At 39.7% G+C, this 25330-nt stretch overlaps 2 protein-coding genes across 2 annotated transcripts; both read right to left on the bottom strand.

The window, feature by feature from the left end:
* Nucleotides 1-210: 210 nt before the first annotated feature.
* On the bottom strand, nt 211-4459 carry LOC113048032 (uncharacterized protein K02A2.6-like). The gene has a single exon (XM_026209537.1). The coding sequence runs from the start codon at nt 4230-4232 to the stop codon at nt 231-233; it is 4002 nt and encodes a 1333-aa protein (XP_026065322.1). The 5' UTR covers nt 4233-4459; the 3' UTR covers nt 211-230.
* Nucleotides 4460-16697: 12238 nt separating this feature from the next.
* Nucleotides 16698-23881, bottom strand: LOC113048024 (trypsin-like). The gene is made up of 6 exons (XM_026209524.1): nt 23718-23881; nt 19671-19691; nt 19383-19551; nt 19038-19303; nt 18790-18932; nt 16698-17791 (listed from the first exon to the last, which is right to left on the bottom strand). The coding sequence occupies exons 1-6, from the start codon at nt 23770-23772 to the stop codon at nt 17510-17512; spliced, it is 936 nt and encodes a 311-aa protein (XP_026065309.1). The 5' UTR covers nt 23773-23881; the 3' UTR covers nt 16698-17509.
* Nucleotides 23882-25330: the final 1449 nt, after the last annotated feature.

Genomic DNA, 25330 nt, shown 5'->3' with positions numbered 1-25330 from the left:
AGCTCAGCAGCTCACTTCCGAGCTTCCCGTTTTCACTGAGTCACGTGACCTTAAGAACCAATCACATCACAGCATTTAACAACATGAGAACCCCAACCATGAGAAACCCAGTCTACTACATTCCTCCCCCTTAATATTAAACCCAGTTACCAAAATATAAACAACCTTAACTCACTAGATCTTCTTGAACCAGGAACAGTACTAAAAATGTTTTTTTTTTTTTTTACATCTTACAAGTCCAGTCTCTTGGGAGCATTCCTGAGTCTCTCTGGATTTCCCCTTGGCTCCACTCCGGAAGATACAGCAGCGGTACTGCTATGGCTGCCCTGAGTAGACGTCACATTGCCTGACAATGCTGGACCCAGGCAGACACCCTTCTCTGAGGAGTCGGAGTCAGGCAGTTTCACTCCACAGGCCGATACTGGGTCAGGCTCTGGTGAAGCCTCTGAAGTAAAGTCTCGGCCCTCAACAAGTGCACATGACTCCCGTTCCTTGAGGTCTCCTTTTCTTCCCAACATGTGGTCCACATGAACTGACCGCTGTCTGTTTCCTTCCCAGACACGGTATGTCACAGGACCTAAGCGATTTATGACAGTCGCGGCAGTCCATTTCTCTTCTCCTCCCCTGAAATTTTTCACTCGAACTTGGTCGTTTTCCTGAAACTCTCTCAATTTCAGTCTCTCTTTGTCATGATACAGCTTTTGTTTTGCCTGCTGATGCTCCATAGTGCTCGACAGATCTGGTCTCAAAAGACTGAACCGGGTGCGAATCTCTCTCTTTAAAAACAGCTCAGCTGGAGAGCGACCTGTGACTGAGTGCGGTGTAGCCCTATACATGAGCAGAAAGTTTGACAGCCTGTGCTGCAGCGAGATGCTGGGCTGTCCACTGGCGTCTAGAACCTGCTTCACAAGAGCCCGCTTCAATATTTGCACCGATCTCTCAGCTGCTCCATTCGATGATGGGTGGTATGGTGGTACCAAAGTTTGTTTTACCCCATTTTTGTCAAGGAACTGTTTGAATTCTGCGGAGGCAAACTGGGGTCCATTATCCGACACGACCTCTTCCGGAAGACCATATGCAGCAAATAGGTTGCGCAACACCTCTATGGTTCGGCTTGACGTTGTGGAGGTCATGTGGAAAACCTCCAACCATTTAGAATGACTGTCCACTATCACCAGGTAGTACTGTCTATCCTTCTCCGCGAAGTCCAGATGGATTCTCTGCCACACTCTGGCAGGCCACCGCCAGGGATGGAGTGGTGCCACTGCAGGTACATTCTGCACGGCCTGACACACAGCACAGTTTTGGACCAAGTTCTCAATCTCGCCATCCAACCCTGGCCACCATACATAGCTGCGAGCTAGGGCCTTCATCTTACAGATGCCGGGGTGTTCATGGTGCAGATCTTTGAGAATCTGCAGCCGGTGCCTTTGAGGAACAATGACTCTGAGACCCCACAAAACACAACCTTGATCGGCTGACAGCTCATGCCTCCTGAGAAAGTACGGTTTCAGGCTTTCATCATTCAGGTAATTAGGCCATCCATTCATGGTGAAGCTCCAAACCTTGCTCAGCAACGGATCTCTACTGGTGCCTACTTTTATGTCCTGAGCTGTTACTGGCAACTCTTCCACGTGTGAGAAGTAGAAAATGTTGGATTCTTGTGCTGTGTTGTCCAACCCGGTCATGGGAAGTCTGGACATCGCGTCAGCATTAAGGTGGTCCGATGACTTTTTGTATTCTAGCTCATAACTGTAAGCCATGAGAATCAACGCCCAGCGCTGCATGCGCAAAGCTGCCAATGTAGGCACAGCTGATTTTGGCCCCAAAATAGCCAGCAACGGTTTGTGATCAGTGATGAGAGTAAATTTGCGTCCATATAGATACTTGTGAAATTTCTTCACTCCATAAATGATTGCCAGCGCCTCTTTTTCTATTTGCGCATACTTTTGCTCAGCCTCCGTAAGAGTACGCGAGGCGAACGCAACTGGTCTCTCATCCCCATTGTCCATCACATGAGAAATGACTGCCCCCACCCCGTACGGGTATGCGTCACATGCCAATCTCAATGGCTTCTCTGTGTCATAATGTACCAGAACTGTGCTGCTCAGCAACATTTCTTTACCTTTCTTGAAGGCTTCCTCACATGCAGGTGTCCAGCTCCATTTTTCCTCTTTTTTTAGCAGAGTGTGCAATGGCTGTAGCACACTAGACAAGTTTCTCAGAAAACGGCCATAATAGTTCAACAGCCCCAAATAAGCACGCAACTCAGACACATTTGTGGGCTTTGGGGCATTTACAATAGCCTCCACTTTGTGCTGCGTGGGGTGCAGGCCTTCCTGATCTATCCGATGCCCCAAATACTCTACACTTGACTGTAGAAATCTGCACTTGGCCAACTTTGCTCTCAAACCATAGCGTGCAAGAGCGCTCAGCACTGCATCCAGCCTTTTTAAGTGCAAGGCTTTTGTGTCGGCTGTGATCAAGATGTCATCTAGAAAACAAGTCACACCTTCTTGTCCTTGTAGAATCTGGTCCATCACTGATTGAAAAATTGACAGTGCGCTGGCAACCCCATAGCTGAGACGATGGTAGCGGTACAGTCCTCTGTGAGTATTAATGGTTAAATACTCTTCAGAGTCTTTGTCCAATCTCAACTGCTGGTAAGCATGAGAAAGATCTAACTTTGAGAAACACTTTCCTCCTGCTAGAGTCGCAAATAAATCCTCAGTATTGGGCAGGGGATAAGTCTCTACTTCCAGCTGGTTATTTATCGTGACCTTGTAATCCCCACAGATGCGGATGGATTTATCGGCCTTCGGTACCACTACGATCGGGGCCCCCAATTTGCTACGATCCACTTTGGAAACTATTCCCTCTTTTTCTAACCTATCCAGCTCTTTTTCCACCGCCTCTTTCAATGAATCCGGCTGCATTCTTATTGTTGCTCTGAACTCCTCTATGGCACTGACCTTCTCCGAAAACACCACAGAGTGGCGCTGCAGTACTGCTTGTAAGTCCGGGTCAGTGTGTTTCATTTCTTTTTCGACTGTGAAAATATTCCTCCAGTCCAGCTTCAGCTTCTCCAACCAATTTCGGCCAAACAGAGCCGGCCTATTTCCTTTCACTATGATGAGAGGCAATGTAGCTTTCTGGTCCCCGTACTGTACTGGTGCCTGAACACAGCCAAGAAGAGGAATTATTTCTCCTGAGTACGCTTTTAATCTGATGTTGGACTTTTCAATGGGTAAATGTGGAAAAGTATTTTGGTGCAACACTTCAGATGCAAGAGACACTGCCGCACCAGTATCCAACTGCATACTAATGTCCTGTTCACACACTTTCACATTAACTTTAATGCCTCCATCCCCACTGGATGCCATGTAAACTGTAAAAACCCCTAACGAGTCATCTTCACTGTCTACATTGTGATCCTCCCTTTCCACGTACTGGGCCTTGGCAGTCTGTCTTCTATTCCGACATGCTCTGGAAATATGCCCTGTCTTGGAGCACGCATGACATTTCTCATTTTTAAACCGGCATTCCTGAGGTGAGTGTCCCCCTCCCCCACAACGGTAACATCTCTGTTCGCTGTCCCCTTCCTGATAATTTTTCAGTTTTGGATTCTCATTTCCATGTCTAAACTGGCGTTGTCCTTTGCTTCCAGGATATGATTTAAAAACTTGATTTACAGCTGCAGCCTGTACTTTTCCCAAGATTTCAAGAGAATTCTTCGACGCCATCTCCATTGTCAACGCTATCTCACATGCACGGGCAAACGTCAGCTCTCTTTCCGCCAGTAATTTTCTTTGAATCGATTCAGCAGACAGTCCACTCACAAGGCGATCTCTCAATGCGTCATCTAAGTGAGTCCCATATTCACAATCCTTCGACAATTGTCTTATTGCCACTATGTACTCCGTCACTGACTCTCCTTCTTTTTGATCACGTTTTTGAAAACGGAATCTCTCCGCTATGACCAAAGGCTTCGGCTGATAATGTGATTTCAATGTGTCCGTCAACTCTTTATAAGTCATTTCGGCAGGCTTCTGCGGTATTACCAAGTTCTTCAGCAGTCCATAAGTTTCTGGTCCAATGCACGCTAAGAATACACTGACCTGTTTTTCTGTTTTTATTTCGTTTGCCAGTAGCCATAGTTCAAATCTCTCCAGGTAGGAAGCGAAATCCTCCCGCGACTCCTTGAACTCTTCCACTCGTCCTATTAGCGCCATCCTCGTCGCCAATGTAATATCTTGGGGTCCGAGTAAAACACTGAAGACGGTGGTTGTAATAACTCAGTACTTTACTGAATAAAACTGCCAGAGAACAGCCGCATCAGAACACACACAGCTCAGCAGCTCACTTCCGAGCTTCCCGTTTTCACTGAGTCACGTGACCTTAAGAACCAATCACATCACAGCATTTAACAACATGAGAACCCCAACCATGAGAAACCCAGTCTACTACACACGGAGTTACACTTCATTTTAATGACGTGTTTGTAAATGAAGATCAGCGCAGACAAAGGCTGCAGACAACACACCTTGTATGTTATTTTTATTTTATAAGTGCACAAAGTTATGTCTGTATCCAAAAAAAAGTAGACCCTTTACAGATTCGATTGATGTATTGCTCTTATCTGTACGATTAAACTGAAAGTGTAATGTTAGTTCTTTTCGGGGTTATCAGGGGAAAATGACACATGTCTCCTCGACATGATGCTCTCACACCAACCAGAGCGTCTGTGTGTGTGTGGGGGGGGGGGGGAGGGCAGGTCAGAGTTCCGTTTCTCCCAAGACGGTAGGTGGAGATTATTATGCAAAGTGCTCCTAGTGACGTACACAGAGATGGGCAAAAGATTTGAAATCTATAACGACTCGTTTCAGCGATTCAGAGTCGACTCCTTACTTTAAAAGCCAATAACTTTATAAATCATGTACTTTTTGGTTTAATTACTTTGCACATTGTTTACTCTGATGGACAGCTACATCATACACTGTAATACACTAAAACTTTTATTTAGCTTTCAGTTTCAGTCACCAATTCAAGTAAAAAGATAGATAGATAGATAGATAGATAGACAGATAGATAGATAAACCACTCATTCATTAATTCATTCATTCATTCTGTAGTAGCAGTCCATAGAACAGAATCCAGCAAACTCTTTGTCTGAATAGAAAGCTGTGAAGACCACAGTATCTACATCCATCACATATCTGCTGAGCTCCAGCTCCACTCTGTGTGTCTTCCTCACATCCCCCTTTAATAAAATAAATAAATAAAAAGAATAATATCCGCAATAAAAATAATAATAATAACAAGAAAAAAAAAGAAATCACTTTTCAGATTCATCAGATTCTGTTGCATTCTCTTTGGCTCGGACGGTGTAGCTACATACACTGCAGAACTGCAGAAACAATCAGAAGCTAATGTATAAGGTTCACAATATACCATGCATTTCATGTTCTTGTATACACGGATAAATCTTACATTGTTTTCTAAAACTATTGCTTTAAATTTTTAACAGATGGGCTAAAAAGGTAAAGAATAATAAAATATTACCTGAAAAGATTTGATACAAGATATTTTACAGTTGATGAGTTTTTTCTTTAATAAACTCACTCCAGCAGGTGTCCTGAAGTATGTGTTTTTTTATGAGTACATCCTCCACAGACATTCCTTCTGTGCTTTCTCAGCGTCTCCAGGAGAATGTTCCTGTCGTGTGGTCTTTGACAGTCCATGTGTCTGGATGTGTTTTCTGATACTCACTTTATAACACATTCACATGTGCCTCAATAGACACTGAATCCTTCCCAACACAAGCTTCCTTCATCAGAACAACAGAAACAGATCATGCTTAGACTGTGACATATATGGAAAAACATCTAAATACTTACTGAACAAGGTGTTTTAGATGTAAAAAATAATAAAAACATTGAACTTCATTAACATTAAGATGATGGTCAGGCAGTGAAAACTTGACTGATTGTCATTTTCCAGCAAATAAAGATTACAACATCTTGTTACTACAATATTGTGTATGATTATGTTGATAGAGATATATCAATAGTTTAAAAACAATGTAACTTACACAGTCATTTCTTTCTATATTTCTCTGGAAAGGGTTCTTCACAACCAGTGTGTTGGCAGCTTGAATATACTCTCCATTAGTTGGAGACCTGGCAGAAAGGTAGAAACAAACTCCAAAATAGAGGTTTATTTTTTCTAATCGTCTCCAGATTGTGAATTGATCTTCATACAGTTGCAATAGATGTGGTAATAATTAATATACTTACAGGATGTATTCTGTACTCTGTTGTACAAAAAGGACGCAGATATAAACAATCATCTCTGAAGGATTCGCCGTCAGTGCGGTCATCGTTTTGTCTCACTGTACATATGTCTGTCAACAACAATAAACTAATTACTAAAGCTGCAAGATATAACACAAAGGAAAAAATATCATCGTATTGTAACAAACTTATCTTAATATACATATTTGTGGTATATAAAGTATAGATAAACGTATAAACGATGAATAATTACCTCACGTCTTATCGCCGCCACCTTGTCTAAGGAAATTACGTAAATGTATATTTAGCTGCTGATTGGCCAGCAGTAAAACTCCTTCCACCAATGAGAAACCTTTTGCCACGCCCCTACCTTTAGCCACGCCCCAACCTTTCGGCGCGCCCATTGCTCCAGGCTGTACCTACCCCTGTCTCGAGTGGAGAGCCAGACCCTTTGTCCGGTTGGTAGCGGGAATGTGGACGACGGCTCCGATTGGCCTGAATTTCCTGACTCCTGATGGCTCTTTGCAGATGTACACGAGCACTGTCCCATACCCTCTCGCTCCGACGAATCCAGTCGTCAACTGCAGGTACTAATGACGGTTCTCCAGACCACGGGAACATGGGGGGTTGATATCCTAGCACACACTGGAACGGTGTAAGGCCTGTGGATGAGTGCCTCAATGAATTTTGTGCGTACTCTGCCCATGGAAGGAACTCTGACCACCGATGCTGCTCACGTCCACAGTACAATCTGAGGTATCTGCCGATCTCCTGATTCAGTCTCTCCACTTGTCCATTCGATTGAGGGTGGTAACCTGAAGTTAAACTGACATTAATATCCAGTTGTTTGCAGAAAGCTCTCCATACCTGGGACGTGAATTGTGTTCCACGGTCAGAGACAATATCTTCGGGAATGCCGTAAATCCTGAAGACGTTGTAGAACATCGCTTGAGCTGTATCCATGGCTGTGGGAAGACCTTTCAGAGGTATGAGTCTACATGCCTTAGAGAAGCGGTCAGTGATTACAAGGATTGTAGTGAAACCATCAGATGGGGGTAGATCAGTGACAATGTCAATGGAAAGGTGTGACCAAGGTCTCTGCGGTATGGGTAAGGGTTGTAGCAGACCTGATGGGAGTTCTTTGGGGGTTTTTGACTGTGCACACACAGGACATGACTTGACGTAATTCGCTACATCTTTGACCATAGCAGGCCACCAGAAGGAATTCTGCGTGAGGTGTAATGTGCGAGAGATACCTGGATGCCCTGAACTTAGTGAAGAGTGGACCCACTGTAAAACTCTTGGTCGAATCCTGGACGGAGCATAGTGTCTGTTAGCAAGACAACCTTGAGGTGTGGGTTCGTTGTGTTGTTCCTTTTGCATCTCCTCCATTATGTCCCACGTGACTGGTGCTATGATGATGGATGGTGACAGGATAGATTCAGGTTGGTGCTTGGTCAATGGGTGATCATGTCTTCTTCTGACTTAGAATAGATCAAGATATCATCAATATATACTATCACGAACTTGTTCAAGAAGTCCCTGAAAATCTCATTCATGAACGACTGGAATACCGCAGGTGCATTGGCCAGTCCATACGGCATGACCTGGTACTCATAGTGCCCCCTAGTGGTCAGAAATGCAGTCTTCCATTCATCACCTTCCCTGATCCTGGTGAGGTTATAGGCACTCCTCAAATCTAACTCAGTGTAGATCTTGGCTTCTCTCAGTTGTTCAAGTGCTGCAGGAACCAGTGGCAGTAGGATAACAGAACTTGACAGTAACATTATTCAAACCTCTATAATCGATGCAGGGGCGTAGTCCTCCATCCTTTTTTTTCCACAAAGAAGAATCCAGCTGCAGCTGGTGAAGTGGATGGACGGATAAATCCAGAGCAGAGAGTTTCCTCAATATATGCGTCCATAGCTTGACTTTCCGGAAGTGACAGTGGATAGATCTTACTCTTGGGTGGCATGACGTTGGGTAATAGTTCTATGGCGCAATCCCAATGATGATGAGGTGGTAGTTGAGTGGCCTTGGTTTTGCTGAAGACTTCTTGGAGATCCAGATAATGGGATGGAATGGTGAAAGGCTTACACTCTGGACTTTCGACGCTGGTAGTGAGACAAGGCTTAGAAAGGACATTATTCAGGCATGTGGAAAAACAGAACGGTGACCGATGTTTGATCTCACCACTCTGCTAGGAGATAGCTGGGTCATGAACAGATAACCAGGGATATCCAAGAATGATTTCGTGGCATGGTGAGTCGATGACATAGAATGTGATAGTTTCTTGGTGAAATAGGCCTATCTGCATCTTCATGGGTTGTGTTTGTTGAGTTATACCACTTCCAATAGGTTTGATATTCACAGCTTTTACCTTGATAGGTGGGTCACATGGTAGTACGGGGATGTGGTATGTTTTAGCAAGGTCCCGATGAATGAGATTTAATGCTGAACCGGAGTCAATCAGCGCTGTGAACTCAAATTAATCGTTTTCCGTAGTTAATTTGATCATGGTAGTGAGATTTTTAACGTTGCGCTTGTAGTCACTCACCCGACCTTTTTCCGTGTAGTCCCTCCAGGCTTTGAGTGGACACATTACGTTGTGATGAGCTGCACTACCACAGTAGAAACATAATTTCTGGGTGACTCCTCTTGATCTCTCTCCTGATGACAGCCTGGTTACTCCTAGTTGCATGGGCTCAGAATTGGCATGATTATTGACATGACATGATTCATCTGTGTAGTTAGAGAGATAGGCATGACGTTCATAAACCTGGATTGAGGGCGGTGAGTGCGGATGAGATTATCGATCCTGATAGCCAACAAGACATAATCAGAAAAGGAAATGTCCTCACCTTTGCAAGCGAGCTCTGCCTGTAGCTCCAGACTTAAACTGCGACGAAACATGGCCTTAAGTGCAACATCGTTCCATCCACTCTGAGCAGCAATTGTTCTGAATTCGATAGCATGGTCGGCGGCCAATTTGCGGCCTTGAGTGAGTTGCATTAGCTGAGTGGAAACATCCTTGCCCCCTGCTGGGTATTCAAACACATCTCGGAGTTGTTTTAAGAAATATGAAAAAGATGTTTGTAACATACGGTCGGTTTCCCAAACTGCTGCGGCCCACTCGATCGCTTTGCCCGTTAGCAATGACATGAGGAACGCACACTTCTTCTCGTCAGAGTCAAAGCTATCCTCTTGATACAGGAAAAAGATCTCAACTTGTTTCTCAACATTGTTCTGCAGAACCGTTGAATTTATCAGGAAGAGCAAAATGTACCTTTATGGGCTAGGGTGGTGGTAGTGATCATTGATACTGCGTGAGATAGTCGTTAGCCACTTGAGCTTTAGCCAGTTGGTCACGGTACTCCATGAGAACGTTGTTCTGATAAGCCAACGTGACCTGTAGATCTGTTACTTCTGCTGGATTCTTCGGAGGCGAAGTATTATGTAATGACGCGGAGACGGCGTTAGAATCCATGTGCAGTTTAATAACATCCACAGCAGACAAATCCAAACATTAGGCAGAGAATCGTAATCGTAGAAGGCAGAGAATCATACACAGATAGGCAATCCAATCCAAACAACAAGACAGTGGGCAAATCCAAAGGCAGAGACGAGGGAACCAGGCAAAGATCATACACAATAAGGCAAACTAAGTTATTGGGAAAAATGCTCGGTAAGGCAGACAGGCTGGCAATACTTCGCAACGTGATTGTGGTAACGGCCATGCTTAAATGTCTAACAAACAGGAAGTACAGGTGAAGCAGAGGGAGCGGAACACAGTCAGTACTCGGGAGAGGGCTCCCTCTGCTGGCGTGGTGTTACAGTAACATAGCTCTAAACAATATTGCATTTATTAAATGCTAAAATCTGTGAAACATGATAGAATTAATAATTATTTTAAGTTTAAAATAAAATTGAGTTCATGGTTCTAAAGCAATGGCATGATTCACAAAAAGATTTAATATTTTAATTTAGTAATTTATACATAGAAACTTCATATCTGTCAAAGAAAGACCGGTAAATATGTTTCATCAGTTCATAAGCTCTGTCCAATGATGGTCAGTCTGCTTTGTCTACATTGATAAATGTGGGAGAGAAAAGTTTATGTCAGGTATGAAAATTGGTCATTTCTTTTAACCCTTGTTTTCATCCAAAGCAATTTACAAGACACTACTCACCAGATTTGTGTCAACTGCACACTTTACATTGCCAACCTAGTTGCTCAATTAAGTTCTTTACTCCACTGATCATAAACTTATGCAGTATGACTGTTTTTACTACACCTGATCTGCAGAGGAAACCGTGGAGTTGCGATGCAGACTACTTATATCAGGATAAGGATAAAAAAATTTAAATTAGCCATTAATATACTCACATCCAAGATGTGGGTGATTTTATTTCTTAAGTAGAAAGATAAAGAAGATTTTTAGGTGCAAGTCCATGGCTATCATCAATTTGAGTGTCAAAGAGCACATACAGGCATGACCAAATTAATACCTTTGGCTCATGACGATATATTGAGGTCTTATGATGATTGGTCTGTTCTAATAATGTTGTAAATAATGTTTTTTAATGCACAGACCAATTGCTTCACTTCAAAAGATCTCAATATATTATCAGGAGCCACAGGTATTAATATTGTGCTGTATATACTTTTTTGAATTTCAAAGTGATGGTAGCTGTGGAATTCAAGTCCATAAAGATGCTCATTTCCTATTGAAATTCGCTAATAATCCATGCATACTATGCTAATAAAGAAATCTACATCAAAGTAGTCATGCATGTTGTGTAAAAGACACACCAGAAAAATTTATAAATAACATAAAAAGACACGCACAGGCAAATAGGCTACTAAAACATGTTCCCCATAGTCAACTGAAATTGCCAGGTGGTCAGTGCTTTGGAGGCACAGTCCAAGAAAGTAATGTGTTACTTTTAAAGTAAACTGAACCGATACCATCTTGGAAGATGGTCTGAGTTCATTTAGCCAAAAATGTGCGTTTTGAACACAGATCATTTTGGTTGGGGTAATCAGGTGGTCACAAAACCAGTTAGGTCAGGTAAGGGTGTCACAATATCTGGGGGGCATTCAAAAAAGCAGGTTATGTGACATACTTGGGTATATTGAAGCCTGAGTAAGCAGATAAACTGAGTTTTTAGTCAGCTAACTTAAGTGTAAGTAGCAAATCATTCTTTGAACATAACCTGCTCTGGAGCAGGTTCTGTTTCAGGGTTGGATTACTTCAGAGCTATCAGCGCATGCCCAACCTATTGACGATACTCCAGTGGGTGTGGCAGATTGGGCACATTATTATTATTACAATATAGTTATATATTATATACTGTAATATATATGTATACATATCACATCATGGATCTAAATCATATATTATATACTGTAATATATATGTATACATTTCACATCATGGATCTTTTTATAGTGTATTTCTATAATAAAAATACATATGTGATGTGTCTTAAAACTAACATCAAACATACAATATAATCCTTATTCTCAGTAATTAAAAATTAAAGATAAAAAAAATTGGTGGTGATATGAACTAAGTATGTAAATGGCCGTTGAAGAAAAGAAGAAGAAAGAAACAGTATGGTGTTCTTTTTCTTAGTTTCCTTAGTGACTCGTCAATTAATTTCTCTATTGAAAATGTCTTGTGTGTTAACTACGAACATACTCTAGAAGGTTTCTCAGCTCCAAGCAGCTTTCGCTTGTCAGAGCGAGTTGTTGAAAAATTACCAGGAACAACTCAACAAACTGCATTCCGCAAACTTTTGAGTATCTGTTTCAACAAATAAGTGAAGTATTTGAATATACTGAGGGGGGCAAGAACATTTCTACGCAATTGCTTCACATGTCACAAGGGACATTTCACCATCAACAGAATCTGTGCTACTACTGAGGTGAAACAGGCCATCGTAATGCTAAATGTCCACACAAAGCCCATAGGTCCATCTCTGCTAACAGCCGGGAGTGTTTTGATCAGTTCTCTCTACCCTTCTCAGAGTAACTTCTCATTCCTGTTCAGCTAACTACTAATGATGGTCCCATTACTTTGACAGTGTTGATTGACTCTGGCGCTGCCTTGAATCTGGTCAACAAGAATATCATCAAGAAGTACAGTTTAACCACACTACCTTGTGTGCTCACTATTCGCATCACCAATGTTAACCAAAAAAAAAAACAATAAGGTAGGTGTTACCAGGCAAACTGCACCAGCTCAGTTACAGATTGGATTGTTCCACAGAGAAAGCATCTCTTTCGATATCATTGATTCATCCTGATATGAAATCAGTCTAGGATACCCCTGGCTATCCTCTCACAATCCTGTATTATCCTGGAATCATGGAGAAGTGACTAACTTTTCTGAAACCATTGCACGCCCATCAATATGCCTCAACCCTGTCTCGCAAAATCTGCTGAAGTTCCAGCTTCTGCCTTCGGTTTTAAAATCCCTGCCCACTATCAGGACTTTTCATATGTGCTCAGCAAGAGCAAAGCTCCACAACTACCACCTCACCTTCCATGGGATTGCACCATTGATCTTCTGCCCAATGCCATGCCACCCAAGAGTAAGGTCTGCCACCCAAGAGTAAGGTCTACCCACTATCACACCATGAATCCAAGGCTATGGAAGATTACACTGAAGAGGCTTTGAACCATGATTTTATTAGGCCCTCTACCTCTCCAGCTTCGAGAGGCTAAGATCTACACCAAGCTAGACTTGAGGAGTGCTTATAATCCCATTCGCATCAAAGAAGGCGATAAATGGAAGACAGCTTTTCTCACCACAGGAGGTCACTATGAGTACTTGGTGATGCCGTTTGGGCTAGCCAACACCCCAGCTGTGTTCCAGTCATTTATAAATGAATTCTTTAGGGACATGTTGAACCAGTATGTGATTGCCTACATAGACAACATCCTTATATATTCCAAGTCTAAAGATGAACACATTGAACATGTTCGAACCATTCTCTCTTGTCTTCAAGAACACCAGCTCTTTGTAAAAGCAGAAAAATGTGATTTCTATGTACAGCACACCAATTTCTTAGGATATCACATAAGTCATCATGGAGTCGAGATGGATAATTCCAAGATTCAAGCAATTACAGTGTGGCCTCAGCCATCACCAATTAAGGAACTTCATAGATTTCTAGGTTTTGCTAACTTATATCACCGTTTCATCAGAAACTACAGCATGATTGCATAACTGTTGACATCTCTTCTGAAGGGGAAACCATCCAAGTTGAAATGGTCAAACGAAGCTACCGCTGCTTTCACAAAACTCAAAACAAGCTTCACTTCGGCCCCTATCTTGAAACGCCCTGACCCTAACCTTCCATTTGTACTGGAGGTGGATGCTTCAGACTGTGGAATTGGGGGAGTACTATCACAACGTCATGGCCGACCAGCTAAGTTGTATCCATGTGCTTTCTTTTCAAGGAAACTTACTTCTGCTGAGAGGAACTATGATGTTGATAACAAGGAGTTACTGTCCATGAAAGCTGCAATAGAGGAGTGGAGACATTGGCTGGAGGGAGCCATTCTTCTGCTTCAGGTTATCACAGATCACAAAAACCTTGAATATGTAAAAAGTGCCTAAAGACTAAATCCACGTCAGGCCAGTTGGTCATTATTCTTCTCAAGATTCCAGTTTACTGTCACATATCATCCAGGAAGCAAGAATACTAGGCCGTAGATCACTGTCAACTTACACAATATCATGCTCATGATCATATCGTGTATTACCGGTTTTCTCTTGACTACTCTTTTGGATTGCATTTTTGCCTGTTTGCCTGTTCGGACTGCCTCCTTGTGTATGACTTCACCGCTTGCCTTTGCTGACACTGAGTTTGAATTTGTGGAACTGTTTAATAAACCCTGCATATGGATTCTACTTCAGCTTCTGCCTCAACTCCATTACACTTGCAAATAGACTTGCCTAGAATCTTCCTCCCTACAACCAAACGTGACAGAATGGCTGACCACTTAAATGGATCTAGCAGCAGATCCTCTTCCTCTCCCAGGGGAATCTTTCCCTCAAGGAGCACACAGAAAGGTTTCTAGATCTTGTCTATTTGGTGCACTACCCTGACAACAGCCTCTCTATGTTCTTCAGGGCAGGACTCAGCACTCAGATGGTCTTAGAGAGATATTTATCGTGTTTTTGGTCTAGAGGCTTCTTCATTGTGGGTACCCCCCCCCCCATATTATTGAAGATGGAAGAGAAAGATGGGAGGATCTCAACCCCACAGCACCTACATCATCCTCTGTTCACCCTCCAGAGTCCAGCTATCACCCCCATGCAGAGGTATTAAGCCAAAGCCCACCACAGACAGGAAGTTTAAGTCCGCACCAACGAGCCAGTACCATAGAGGAGGACTGAGCCAACCATCCCCTGGGTCAAAATCAGTGCTAACCCATCTTCTAAATTTTGAGTGTGAACTACTTTACCCAGGGATAAAACCGAGTTGTAAAAAAGACGTTAACCTATGGATAAGCCGGTGTTAAACATTCTAGTAAGTGATATCATACCCTGACAAAAATCTTTTCCACCCTCATTTAGTCCAGCACACAGCATGTTGCTTATTATAATTGTTCCATAGGCCTTATTACAAACACTGTTGTTAACAATTGGTATATGCACTTCCTGCAGCATGTTTGGAATCTGGGTGTCTTTAACATAAATGGCATGGTGGAAAAAAAGTAACATTATTATCTGGTGACACTAAACCAAGTTTTAAATCAGAGACATGTTCGATTTAACTAAAATGTGTTTGTTTGCCTGATCCAGTGATCCAACTCTTAGTACCTCCACCAAATACACTACCAGCAGCTGCCAGACAAATTGGCTTAATCAGTGAATGTCACAGAGGAGGAGAGCTCGAGCAGTGCTATGTCATTGTTTTGGTAAACATAACCAAATGCATTCTGATATGTAAAATCCTTTATGGTGCATGTTTTGCAACTTGTTGGATCCTGTCCTCTTCCACTTGCGCTATATTAAGAGAGTGGCCAAAATATTCTTCACAAATCCACCTTTTTTGTTTTCCACCTGAAAAGAAATATGGGTTTGCAGTGACATGAGGGTGAGTACACTGTCAGAAAAACTAATTATATATTTATTTGTACAGTTTTTAACATCATCTATCTTCCTCTAACAACATAGGACTATACCAGTGACGCCACTAAGCTCACCTGAGAAAGATTATCTGTACATGAATAAAACATATTAACACCTGGTAAATGCCTTATTTTAAATAATAATAATTATAAAGCCAACAGCCAGTTTCACTGTGGCATATTTGTTTTCAATAGGTTTCTCATAAAAAAATAATTATACTTGTTTAATAATTTAATATAGACTGAATAGACTGAAAGCCATTCATCAGTCAAGCTAAGAAAAATAATCCTAACTAATCCTTAATAATGATATTGCTCTTTACTATTCAGAGTTTTTAACGAAGAAGTAAGATTAATAAAAAAAAATGATTTTAAGGTATTACAAAGAAATTAATAAAAGTTAGTTAATCAAAAGGTGTTCCATCATTGTGTGCCGAATAGGCCTACATAATCTAAACTAAATACAACCGTACTGTATTTTATTACAAGGTTAAAATAAGGTTATTAGATCTTGCCTATTATTTATTTCAGTGTCATATCTGATCTTACCTGCTATGTTAATTGTGGCTCTTGCAAAACACACAGCCCGAAGCAACTTAATCCTCATGTTATTGACTATGTAATGTTTGCTTTTTATTTTACTGAGAAATGTCTAATGATGAGTAAAGCAAGTGGGACCCTGTTTACTTTACCTCTGACACACCTTTTCCCCCCCTTATTTTGCTTCTAGCCTGCTGCCAGTGTTTTTAGTACACACCCTGCTCATCTTCGATGTCTGCATATTTCTCTAATGCTTCTAATTTGAGTTAAGGAATGTCACTTTGCCACCTGCTGCCATTAAACTGAGATTTTATACACTCATTACATACACAAGCTAAGCAAATGTTACTATAACACATATTGGGAAAGGTGTTTTTTTTTTTTTTTTTTTTTTACTCCAACATTGGTGGCTATGTAAGTGGTCAAGTGTGGATTTTATGTTGCCACAAGATGGCATCAGTCCAGTTATCTCTAGAATGGGTCATACTTGTAGGGAATCACTTTTCTCTTCTTTTTTTTATGTATGGAATGTGTATATATATATATATTGATTTAGAACAACAATATGCAATATATATATTTATGTGGCCAAAAGTAAGATGACATTCTGATGCAATCTAAATCATTGAGGTCTTTATAACAGTACAGACTTCTTAAAGTATATAAATATCAGTTGTTACTCTGTATCTCCCAACAATATGTCTTAGATGATATTTACATGCTTAGTTTTTATTGTGAGTTGCAAAACATAATGCAATACAACGCAATTATTTAGAGATGAAAAAATAATTGATCAGTCCTCAGAAGCTTCATGTGTAATATTTGATACTCAAATTTCAACATGATTATAAGGTTTATATGGTTCATCAGTACTATGCAAGTGAATTAAAAGTCTATATAATGTAATATTTACATATAAGAAAGGTTTACATGATTGATCTCTTGTCTACTAGCTTAAAGTACATGAAAGGGATCAATTATTTGATCACTCAAATTATCTGAGTCACACTGAGAAATATAGTCAAATGAAGGTTTTAATTATTTTTTTAACTGGTTACATTTTCAATAACCAGTATCTCTAAACACAATGCAGAGCACACATGCATTTCATTACTGTTCACACCCTGAGATTAAGTCTTATTGTAAATAATACAAAACTTTTTATACAAAAGTGCATTTGCAAAGAAATACAACCAGTCAAGAAAAATTCAACAGTCTCTCTCTCAAAAAAAAAAAAAAAACACAGGTCAAAGGGACACCAATAATTACCTATGCATTATAATCACAATCATTTATGTTTCGTGTTTAAGCCAAATATCAAACTCATTATGCAAACATTCTGAGAGCAAAAGCTTGCTAAACTTCATTAATGTGCAATAAATAAGAGAAAGTGTAGCTTTCCAAGAATAGTATTTTTAAAAAGAAAGGATACACGGGAATATAACTATGCACCTTCTTAATATGTTTATGAAAACTTGTAAAGCACAATTATTCTCTTAAAAAAGACCCCTAATTCAAATGATTTCTAAGAAGAGAGATATAGGGAGCTTATGAAAGGAATGATGGAGAGTGTGAGAGAAACGGAAAATAAAAGGAGGCTGGGTGAGTGTATGAATGCATTGTTGTTGAATTCGACAAATCCAGGTGGGTTGCTGCCTACGGTAGAGGTGATCCAGTTCTGGTACTGAGAGACTCTGGTATACACACCGGGATATTTGGGGTCTGCACAACCAATACCAAAACTCACAATGCCAGACTGAATCCACAGGGAGTTGTTCCTATTGACCAGTGGACCTCCAGAGTCTCCCTGTTTTGATTAATACAAGATTTATAATATATTACATTTATATATATGAAAATACAGAAAAAAAAAACTGACTATTAAAATCTGTGCAAAACCAATCATCAACTGATCAAGATGCATGCCAGTTAGAAATATGTCAAAATGTCTTTTAAAAGTTGCAGAATAAATATTCAAAATATTCAAAAATGGCTAGTGTTTAAGGAAAGGGAGAATATTCCAAAATTTAGGACCGTGAACCGGTTCTCTTCGGACAGTTTGGCTCATTGAACCGGATCAAAAAGACACCGTCGTGTCGTCATTGAGCACTACTATTTCTTTTCAAACATTCAAATAAAGTCATTTGTGTCAACACGTACTGAATCATTAAACTGATCTCGTGGCCACAAGATTTTATCACTTTCCCACGAGTTAATATGTCATGGCCACAACAAAAATAAGTGAACAAAACATGTCCCCTCCCGGTCACCGTAGTACGATGGCGAGTTTTTACCACTATTACAAAGTTCTGCTACTATTACAAAGTCGGTAAGTGTCAAATTTCCAGCATTTTAAGATCTGTTCAGCTTTTAAAAGTCATTTATATTCCAGCTTTTGGGGGAAATCCAGTTAAATTTAAATGGACATTTAAATATAGTAGGCCTAATTATATATATATATTTATTTATAATATTACATACATAACATTAGACTGGAATGCTTGTATTGAAATATTTCGATCATTTCATATTTTAGAAATACAACAGTATTTTTCTTTTTTTTATATAATTCCTACTAGACTATAAAATGATTTAAGTTGTGTTTAATGCATAACAGTGACTGTAAAATATAAACTTTAGGTGAAGGAGTGGCAAATTTTGAGTTAATGTTTGGGCTAGGGTCACTGGGTTGTGTTGATTGCCCATTATTGGCTATTTTTTTTACTAAGGCCAAACTGCAGGGTACCCACAAATTTTTAATTAGTGTTTTGTAAATTAAAAATGTTCAAATGAATGATGTCTTACCTGACATGAATCTTTTCCTCCCTGATTTAACAATCCAGCGCAAATCATATTGCTTGTGATTTCAAGAGAACCATAAGCATTACTACAGTCACGGCTGCTCACAATTGGTATCATCACCTCCTGCAGTATGTCAGGAGCCCCACCTGTGACACAGGTCAAGAGGACAATTTTAGTGGCTTTTAATGTAAAATTACAGTTAATTGTTGAGCTTTACAGTATTGTTGTTTTGCAAGTAAATCTCCACTCACCGCCAGACTGTAGCGCTCCCCATCCAGTGACCCAGCTGTCAGAACCTGCAGCATATTTACTACCAGTAGCCGCCAGACAGACTGGCCTAATATAATTAGAGAAAGTGACCGATGAGGAGAGCTGGATCAGTGCTAAGTCATTGTCATGGGTAGGATCAGAATAGTCAGGATGGTTGATGACTGTCCTCGCTGTCCTGGAAACTTCATTAAGGTTAAAGCCTGACTGGCTCTGACGTCCCAGGTAGATCCTAATGGTACTCATTGGGCTGTGTGTAGAGAAAGTCAGTTTGAATTCAACTAGCATCAGTTCATAATAGTGTCTTGAGTTGGATTTAAATTCCATACCTCTGGAAGCAGTGAGCTGCAGACAAAACCCAGTCTTTATTGATTAGACTCCCACCACAGAAATGGCCTCCAAATGTGGCGCTTTGAATGCTGACTTGCCACGGCCAAGCACCTGCCGTTGCATCCTCCCCTCCAACAATCTTATTGTTGAGGGGGGCTTGACCACATACTGATGAAAGGGTAAGACGATGTGTGAATTCCCAATTAAAATGATGTAATAGTTCAATACACAAAAGACATGTGGAACAATAGTTGTATGGTTGTTAAGTCTACAGTATGACAACTTACCATCTAACTGGCAAAGAGAACCTGAAAAACAAAGAGAGCATAAAAATTAGATGCACATGAATGGAGCGGATGAACTGGTTTGTGTAGCCTGCAACCTCTCCTTTTTCATGTCGGCACATACCATTAACATGAATCAAGATAAGAGTTTCACATGGATTAGGTGTTTAGGGACTCTAGCCAGGTTGTTGAATGTATTTCATTGTTTTAAAAATTGAAGCTAACCTGTACGTCCTGTGAGCTAAATTTGGAAACCTGTTTCACACAGTGTGAAGTAGCAGTGTAAAAACAAAAGAAGTTAATGTGCTTTTATGGATGACATCTCTATATAGCATCTTGGGTTACTGAATTAATGGCCATAAATTATAAAATGGTTATCAGGTATTGGCCCATAAGTGCTATACTTGATTCAGACTAATTTTGATAGAATTTATGGAATCAGATTGATATCAGGTAATTCATCTACAAAAAGAATCAGTGGGTGGTTTTGTTCAAGTGTTTTGTGCAGCTTCATAAAAGCGTGTATTGTAAATAGGCTCACAGAGGCTACTAACAATACTACAGAGAAAAATAAAAAAATAAAATAAAATAAAAAAGTATTGGAGAATGTTTTACAAGAAAATACTATTTCAAGTCTTTTTACTTAACAAAAAAAATCACCTTTATTTCAGTGTTACTTGCTGATCCTTTGTGATTCATTTGCTCGCAATTTCTGAGTGAAAATTGTTCCACCAATTTTTCCTGCTATGTGTAACTTTGCTTGCGTGAACTGTGTACATATGGTATTCCTGTTTAATACTCCCTTATACTCGCTGCTTACGTGTGCAGCTGGTGAAATAGGTCTTACAGGTCTATAGGTCTATTTTTTTTTTTTTACCATGGTGACATACTTGGACAAATGCTGCATTCCAGGCAGATTTTTTAAGCCTGTAAATCACAACTTTATGTGGCGTTCCAGGCAAGTCACGCCAAAGTGCCTGAATGCAAGGAATCGTAGCTAGATCATTCATTTTACTGAAATTTTATTTTGTCCTAAAGTCTATTTCTCACTGTGTACCACTTTGCATAAACACCCTAGGCAATATTATCCATAGGGGCTGCCATTAGCTGCTCTGCATCAGGCCAGCGACCAGGGCTTAAAACAGGCCGGCCGGGGCTAATAGCCTCAGGCCAGTAGTACAGAGGCCAAAGTAGTGCTGCATTTGCACGGTCGGGCCTGAAGCTCCGCTGTGCTTCACTAAAACTCACCCTTTACATGCCTCTCAGGAACAACATCATGCAACCTCATCATTTCACCGACAAAGATTTGAAGTCACAATAGCCTATATACATCATATTTTGGAAGAATGATAAATTCTATATATTTTTTAAAAGCTCCCGAACAAAACATTGGCCCCGAGGAAGCCCCGATGTGGCACGATCAAGCACCGGAAGTGACAGTGGAAACGCGACTGGCCCTGGCACGCACTAGCACGGCCGCTTTTGGCATAGACAGTAAAAGAAATGGACACAGTGACCCCATTGGATTCAACGGAGATAAGTAAAGTCAATTAGAAAGACACGCACTTTCTGGGGGTCAAGCGTACTGTGCAGACTCAAACTGAGCTTGATGACGTAGATGTCACATGAGCAACCTGTCTGACAATTTTAAGTCTTCTAATCGCTGTGCCAAGAGAAATCTGAATCACCCACCGAATCTCGCAGAGAAGGCGAGCGTGAACAGAAGCAAATTTTGGTAAGTATTCTGATTAATTATCTCCCTTGACTTTATGCCTCCACGTCCCCCTAATTGCCTCATAGACAGTAAAACATTGTCTGCGAGCTTCTCCTCCTGTCCATACGGTAATTGCTCTACTGTGCGACATGGAGTCGCAGGTTATGACGCAATCGTTAGCCTATTTTTACAAAAACTTCAATAAAATATGAAACCCTGCCCCCCTGGCTTTTGGCCCGACAGTCGAAACGTGGCTATTGTTGTTTTTCAGGCTATGTGACGTCAGAGCGGAGAACTGGGACTACATCGATCTACTAGAATGAGTTCACGGGTGGGAAGTTACAGGTTTGACTGCCGTTCCAGTGCACTTTCACAGGTAGAAGGTTGGAAAAACACGGGTTATGGGTTGCCCGAAATGCGGCATAATTTATCTACATTAAAATAATTATAGCCGCGTTTCCACCACAGGAACTTTACCCAGGAACTAGGGATTTTGGGCTGGTCGTCTATGGGGCTGGTACTAGGAGTGTTTCCACCGCAGGAACCAAGAACTAAATAAAGTTCCGGGTAAAAAAAAATGCCCTTCAGAAAGTCCCAGATGGCGAGGTAGTACTTTTTCAAAGTTCCGAAATTTTCGGGGGCGGGACTTGGGCGCTATACATGCTGATTGGTTGAGTTCACACAGCATTGTGATTTCAACCACCATTTATTTAGATAATTTTCAAAATATTACTGTTATTGTGTCATGAAATGTAATTTGACAACTATTTCAGAAGAGAATGTAGTTGTTTAAAACTCAAATCTGCGTTTATATTTAAAAATGTGTTTAGCCGATCTTTGAGACCACATGATCAGCGAAAGCTCAGTTCTTATGTATCCGCTGAGAGCAGCCTCACCTCGGCTAGTCCTTCTGATATATGTGTCGCTGGCTCTGATGTCTCTTTAGTGTTTAAACATAAAATATCATTCGTATTGAGTAAATCTAACAGGTAATCTTTGGTCTGTATTAAATTTATCTATATGTTAAAATGAAAATGAAAAGAGGCAATTTATATAATTCGTGTCATTGTAATGGATGTGTAGGTATACACATATCCCTGAACTAAGTACATTTCTGCTGCCATTATTATGTTTAAATGAAAAACAAAAGTATTCAGTGGTATTGGATATCCTGTTTCGTTTTCTTGTAAATATACTGTGAGGAAAGTTGCAGTAGCCAAGCCGAGCTGAGCTGAGTGAAGTAATCAAGTACGCTGCTGATTGCAGAATAACCGGGTTAAATGAACGCGGACATCACACTCCCGAGTCGAATGCACAAAGTCTGAACTACGGAGGATGCAAGTCCAAAATGTGCGTACTTTGTATTGAGAAACGAGCACAGACCTACGTCACCGGACTATTTGCCTAATCTTTCTTCATCTAATCTTACTTTAGACCTTGAGGTTGTCCCTGGGGAAAAAAAGTTCCTGGTAAAATTGTTCCGGGTAATTTCGGTGGTGGGTAATGTCTTATTTCATGGATATGACATAACCCATTAAGCATAAAGGTTCTTTATTGGCATTTGTGGTTCCATGAAGAAACTTAGCTAAATATCACTGCATCCTTTTCATAAAAAAAAAGAAGATCTTTATGTATTGGAAGAAGTTCTTTAGATTATTAAAATGTTCTTCAAAATGGTTGTTTCAAGAACTGTGCACTGACAGGCTCTTTGGGGAGCCCAGGTTGATTCTTCTTTGAAGTGTTAACAGAAAGCTTCATTCTTTTTTTTTTATTGCCATTCATTATTAATAACATTCTACATATCCACGGAAACTTTACATTGTACAAAAGTTTTTTATTTTTTTATTTATTTATTTATTTTATTTTATTTCTTTTTTTTTTTGTGGTGGAAAAAGTTATTTAGTGTACTACTAATAATAAATAAATAACTGTTCCCTGAAAGCTTATTTGGGGAACCAAAAAATTGTCCTTCCGAGGCATCATTATGAAACCACATTTTGAGACTATTATTTAAGAAATATTTAAATGGAAAATTTATTATTGAAACATTACTGAAATATCAAATACACACTATTATTTTACAGGAGTGTAAGTTTGTACACTAATCAGTCTTTATTATCATCATAGTTTTCCATATTTTAGAACAGTTTAGTTCAAAGTCAGCAACCTATTTTAAATGTCTGAAATTGAATTTCAAACATTTAAGACTTCAAATCAAAAGGTGTTTCTGATCATGAGGAACAGGTGCTTTCAGACCAACTGCCATTTACAAACTTCATTAGCAACAAGAATCAGCTATTTAAACATTAAATCAATACTTAATTTTATAGACTTACCTGCTATGTTCAGAAGTATGGTTGCAGCAACACTCAGCGCTGTGTTAAACTTCATACTTCTGCTCTGGTCTGTGGTCAGATGACTGTTTGTTCTACTCTCGGGTCTCTAATGAGATGTATAGCAGGTAATAACCTGTTCATCAAGCATTACCTGCACCAACCACTATAAGTGTCTGACTCGTCTTTTTTTTCAAGTGCATTTTATTCTGTATTTACTGTACACGCCTCGGTCACCTTTACATATATGCAATGTTAATAATTACATATTGAGCTCTTTTCAAGGTCACTTCACTACACATTAACACATTACAACATTTCAAGTGTCTCTAATTTGAGGTTTATGATGTCACTTAGAATTTGCAATTCAAAGGGGCATGACAGAGCAGATATACAATATGTTATAAATACATGAGAAGTCTTGTTATAAACCTTCCAGCCTGCTTCTGCCTCTTACCTGATGCATGAAAAAAACAATAAACCATCCAGTGAGTCTAAGAATCTTAGTCTTTCCAGCTTTTATTATTTTAATCGTCATTTTAAAATTAATTTGTGCCAGTTAAACAAAAAGACACATACGTACACTACTGTTCAATTATTTTTTAAATAAGTGTCTTATGCTTTCCAAGGCTGCATTTATTTTATAAAAAAAAAACAGTAATGTTGTGAAACTTTTTTACAATTTATAATAATGTTTTTATGTTGAAAATATCTTTAATTGTAATTTATTCCTGTGATGACAAAGCTGAATTTTAATTTCATTACTCCAGTGTCTTCAGTGTCACGTGATTCTTCAGAAATCATTGTAATACGCTGATTTGGTGCTCAAGAAACATTTATTTTTATTATAAGAATAGTCAAAAACAGCTTATTTTTGGTTATAAAACTGTATTTAAATAGCAATAAAGATTAAAAAGGAAATGATACAAATATACATATATATATTTTTTTAATTTTTAATTTTTTTTTTTCTGAATTACCTTAATCAGTGTTGTGAGGAATTATCTGTACTTTTACCTTGGCAGATTTCTCTACTTTTCTCAAGTGTCATTTGATGATGACTACTTGTTTTAAAATCTAGTTTTACTGGTTTTGTTACTTTGGACAAACCCCAGAGGAAAACATTTCCCCAAGGCCTGGGTGATGATCTCATGTCCTAGAAATAACTGCCCATTCATATGTGTATATGTCACTTTGTTTTTTTGTTTGTTTTTTTCACCATTATCATTGTTAATTGCTAAGAAAAGATGAATTCCACATTCATCAATTATAAGTCTGCTCTTCATAAAGAACTTCCATAAACTATTAAAAACCATGGATATGGTTAGGAGTTCTTACAGTCTGTTGATCATCTTTGTATTATGACCAGCAGTGTCTGGAGTGAACACTACAAAATTATGAACTGAAAACCATGGATTCCATCTTTGTATTCATTAAATTAATATTTGTTAACTGGTAATCAATTAGGGCAGCAAAATGTTTAAAAATTAACTTGACACCCACATTAACTTGAAGTGTTAACCCCCTTTAAAAGTTCAAAAGTATGTAAGTATAACACACACAGTTTGCCCTTAAAGTCCATATATGCATAGTCATTACCCAACCCTTTTTGTAAT

This window comes from Carassius auratus, chromosome 3, assembly GCF_003368295.1.
Source record: "Carassius auratus strain Wakin chromosome 3, ASM336829v1, whole genome shotgun sequence".
NCBI classification, from domain to species: Eukaryota; Metazoa; Chordata; class Actinopteri; order Cypriniformes; family Cyprinidae; genus Carassius; species Carassius auratus.
The sequence above is the reverse complement of the archived record's forward strand: the minus strand, read 5'-3'. Positions and strand labels throughout refer to the sequence as shown.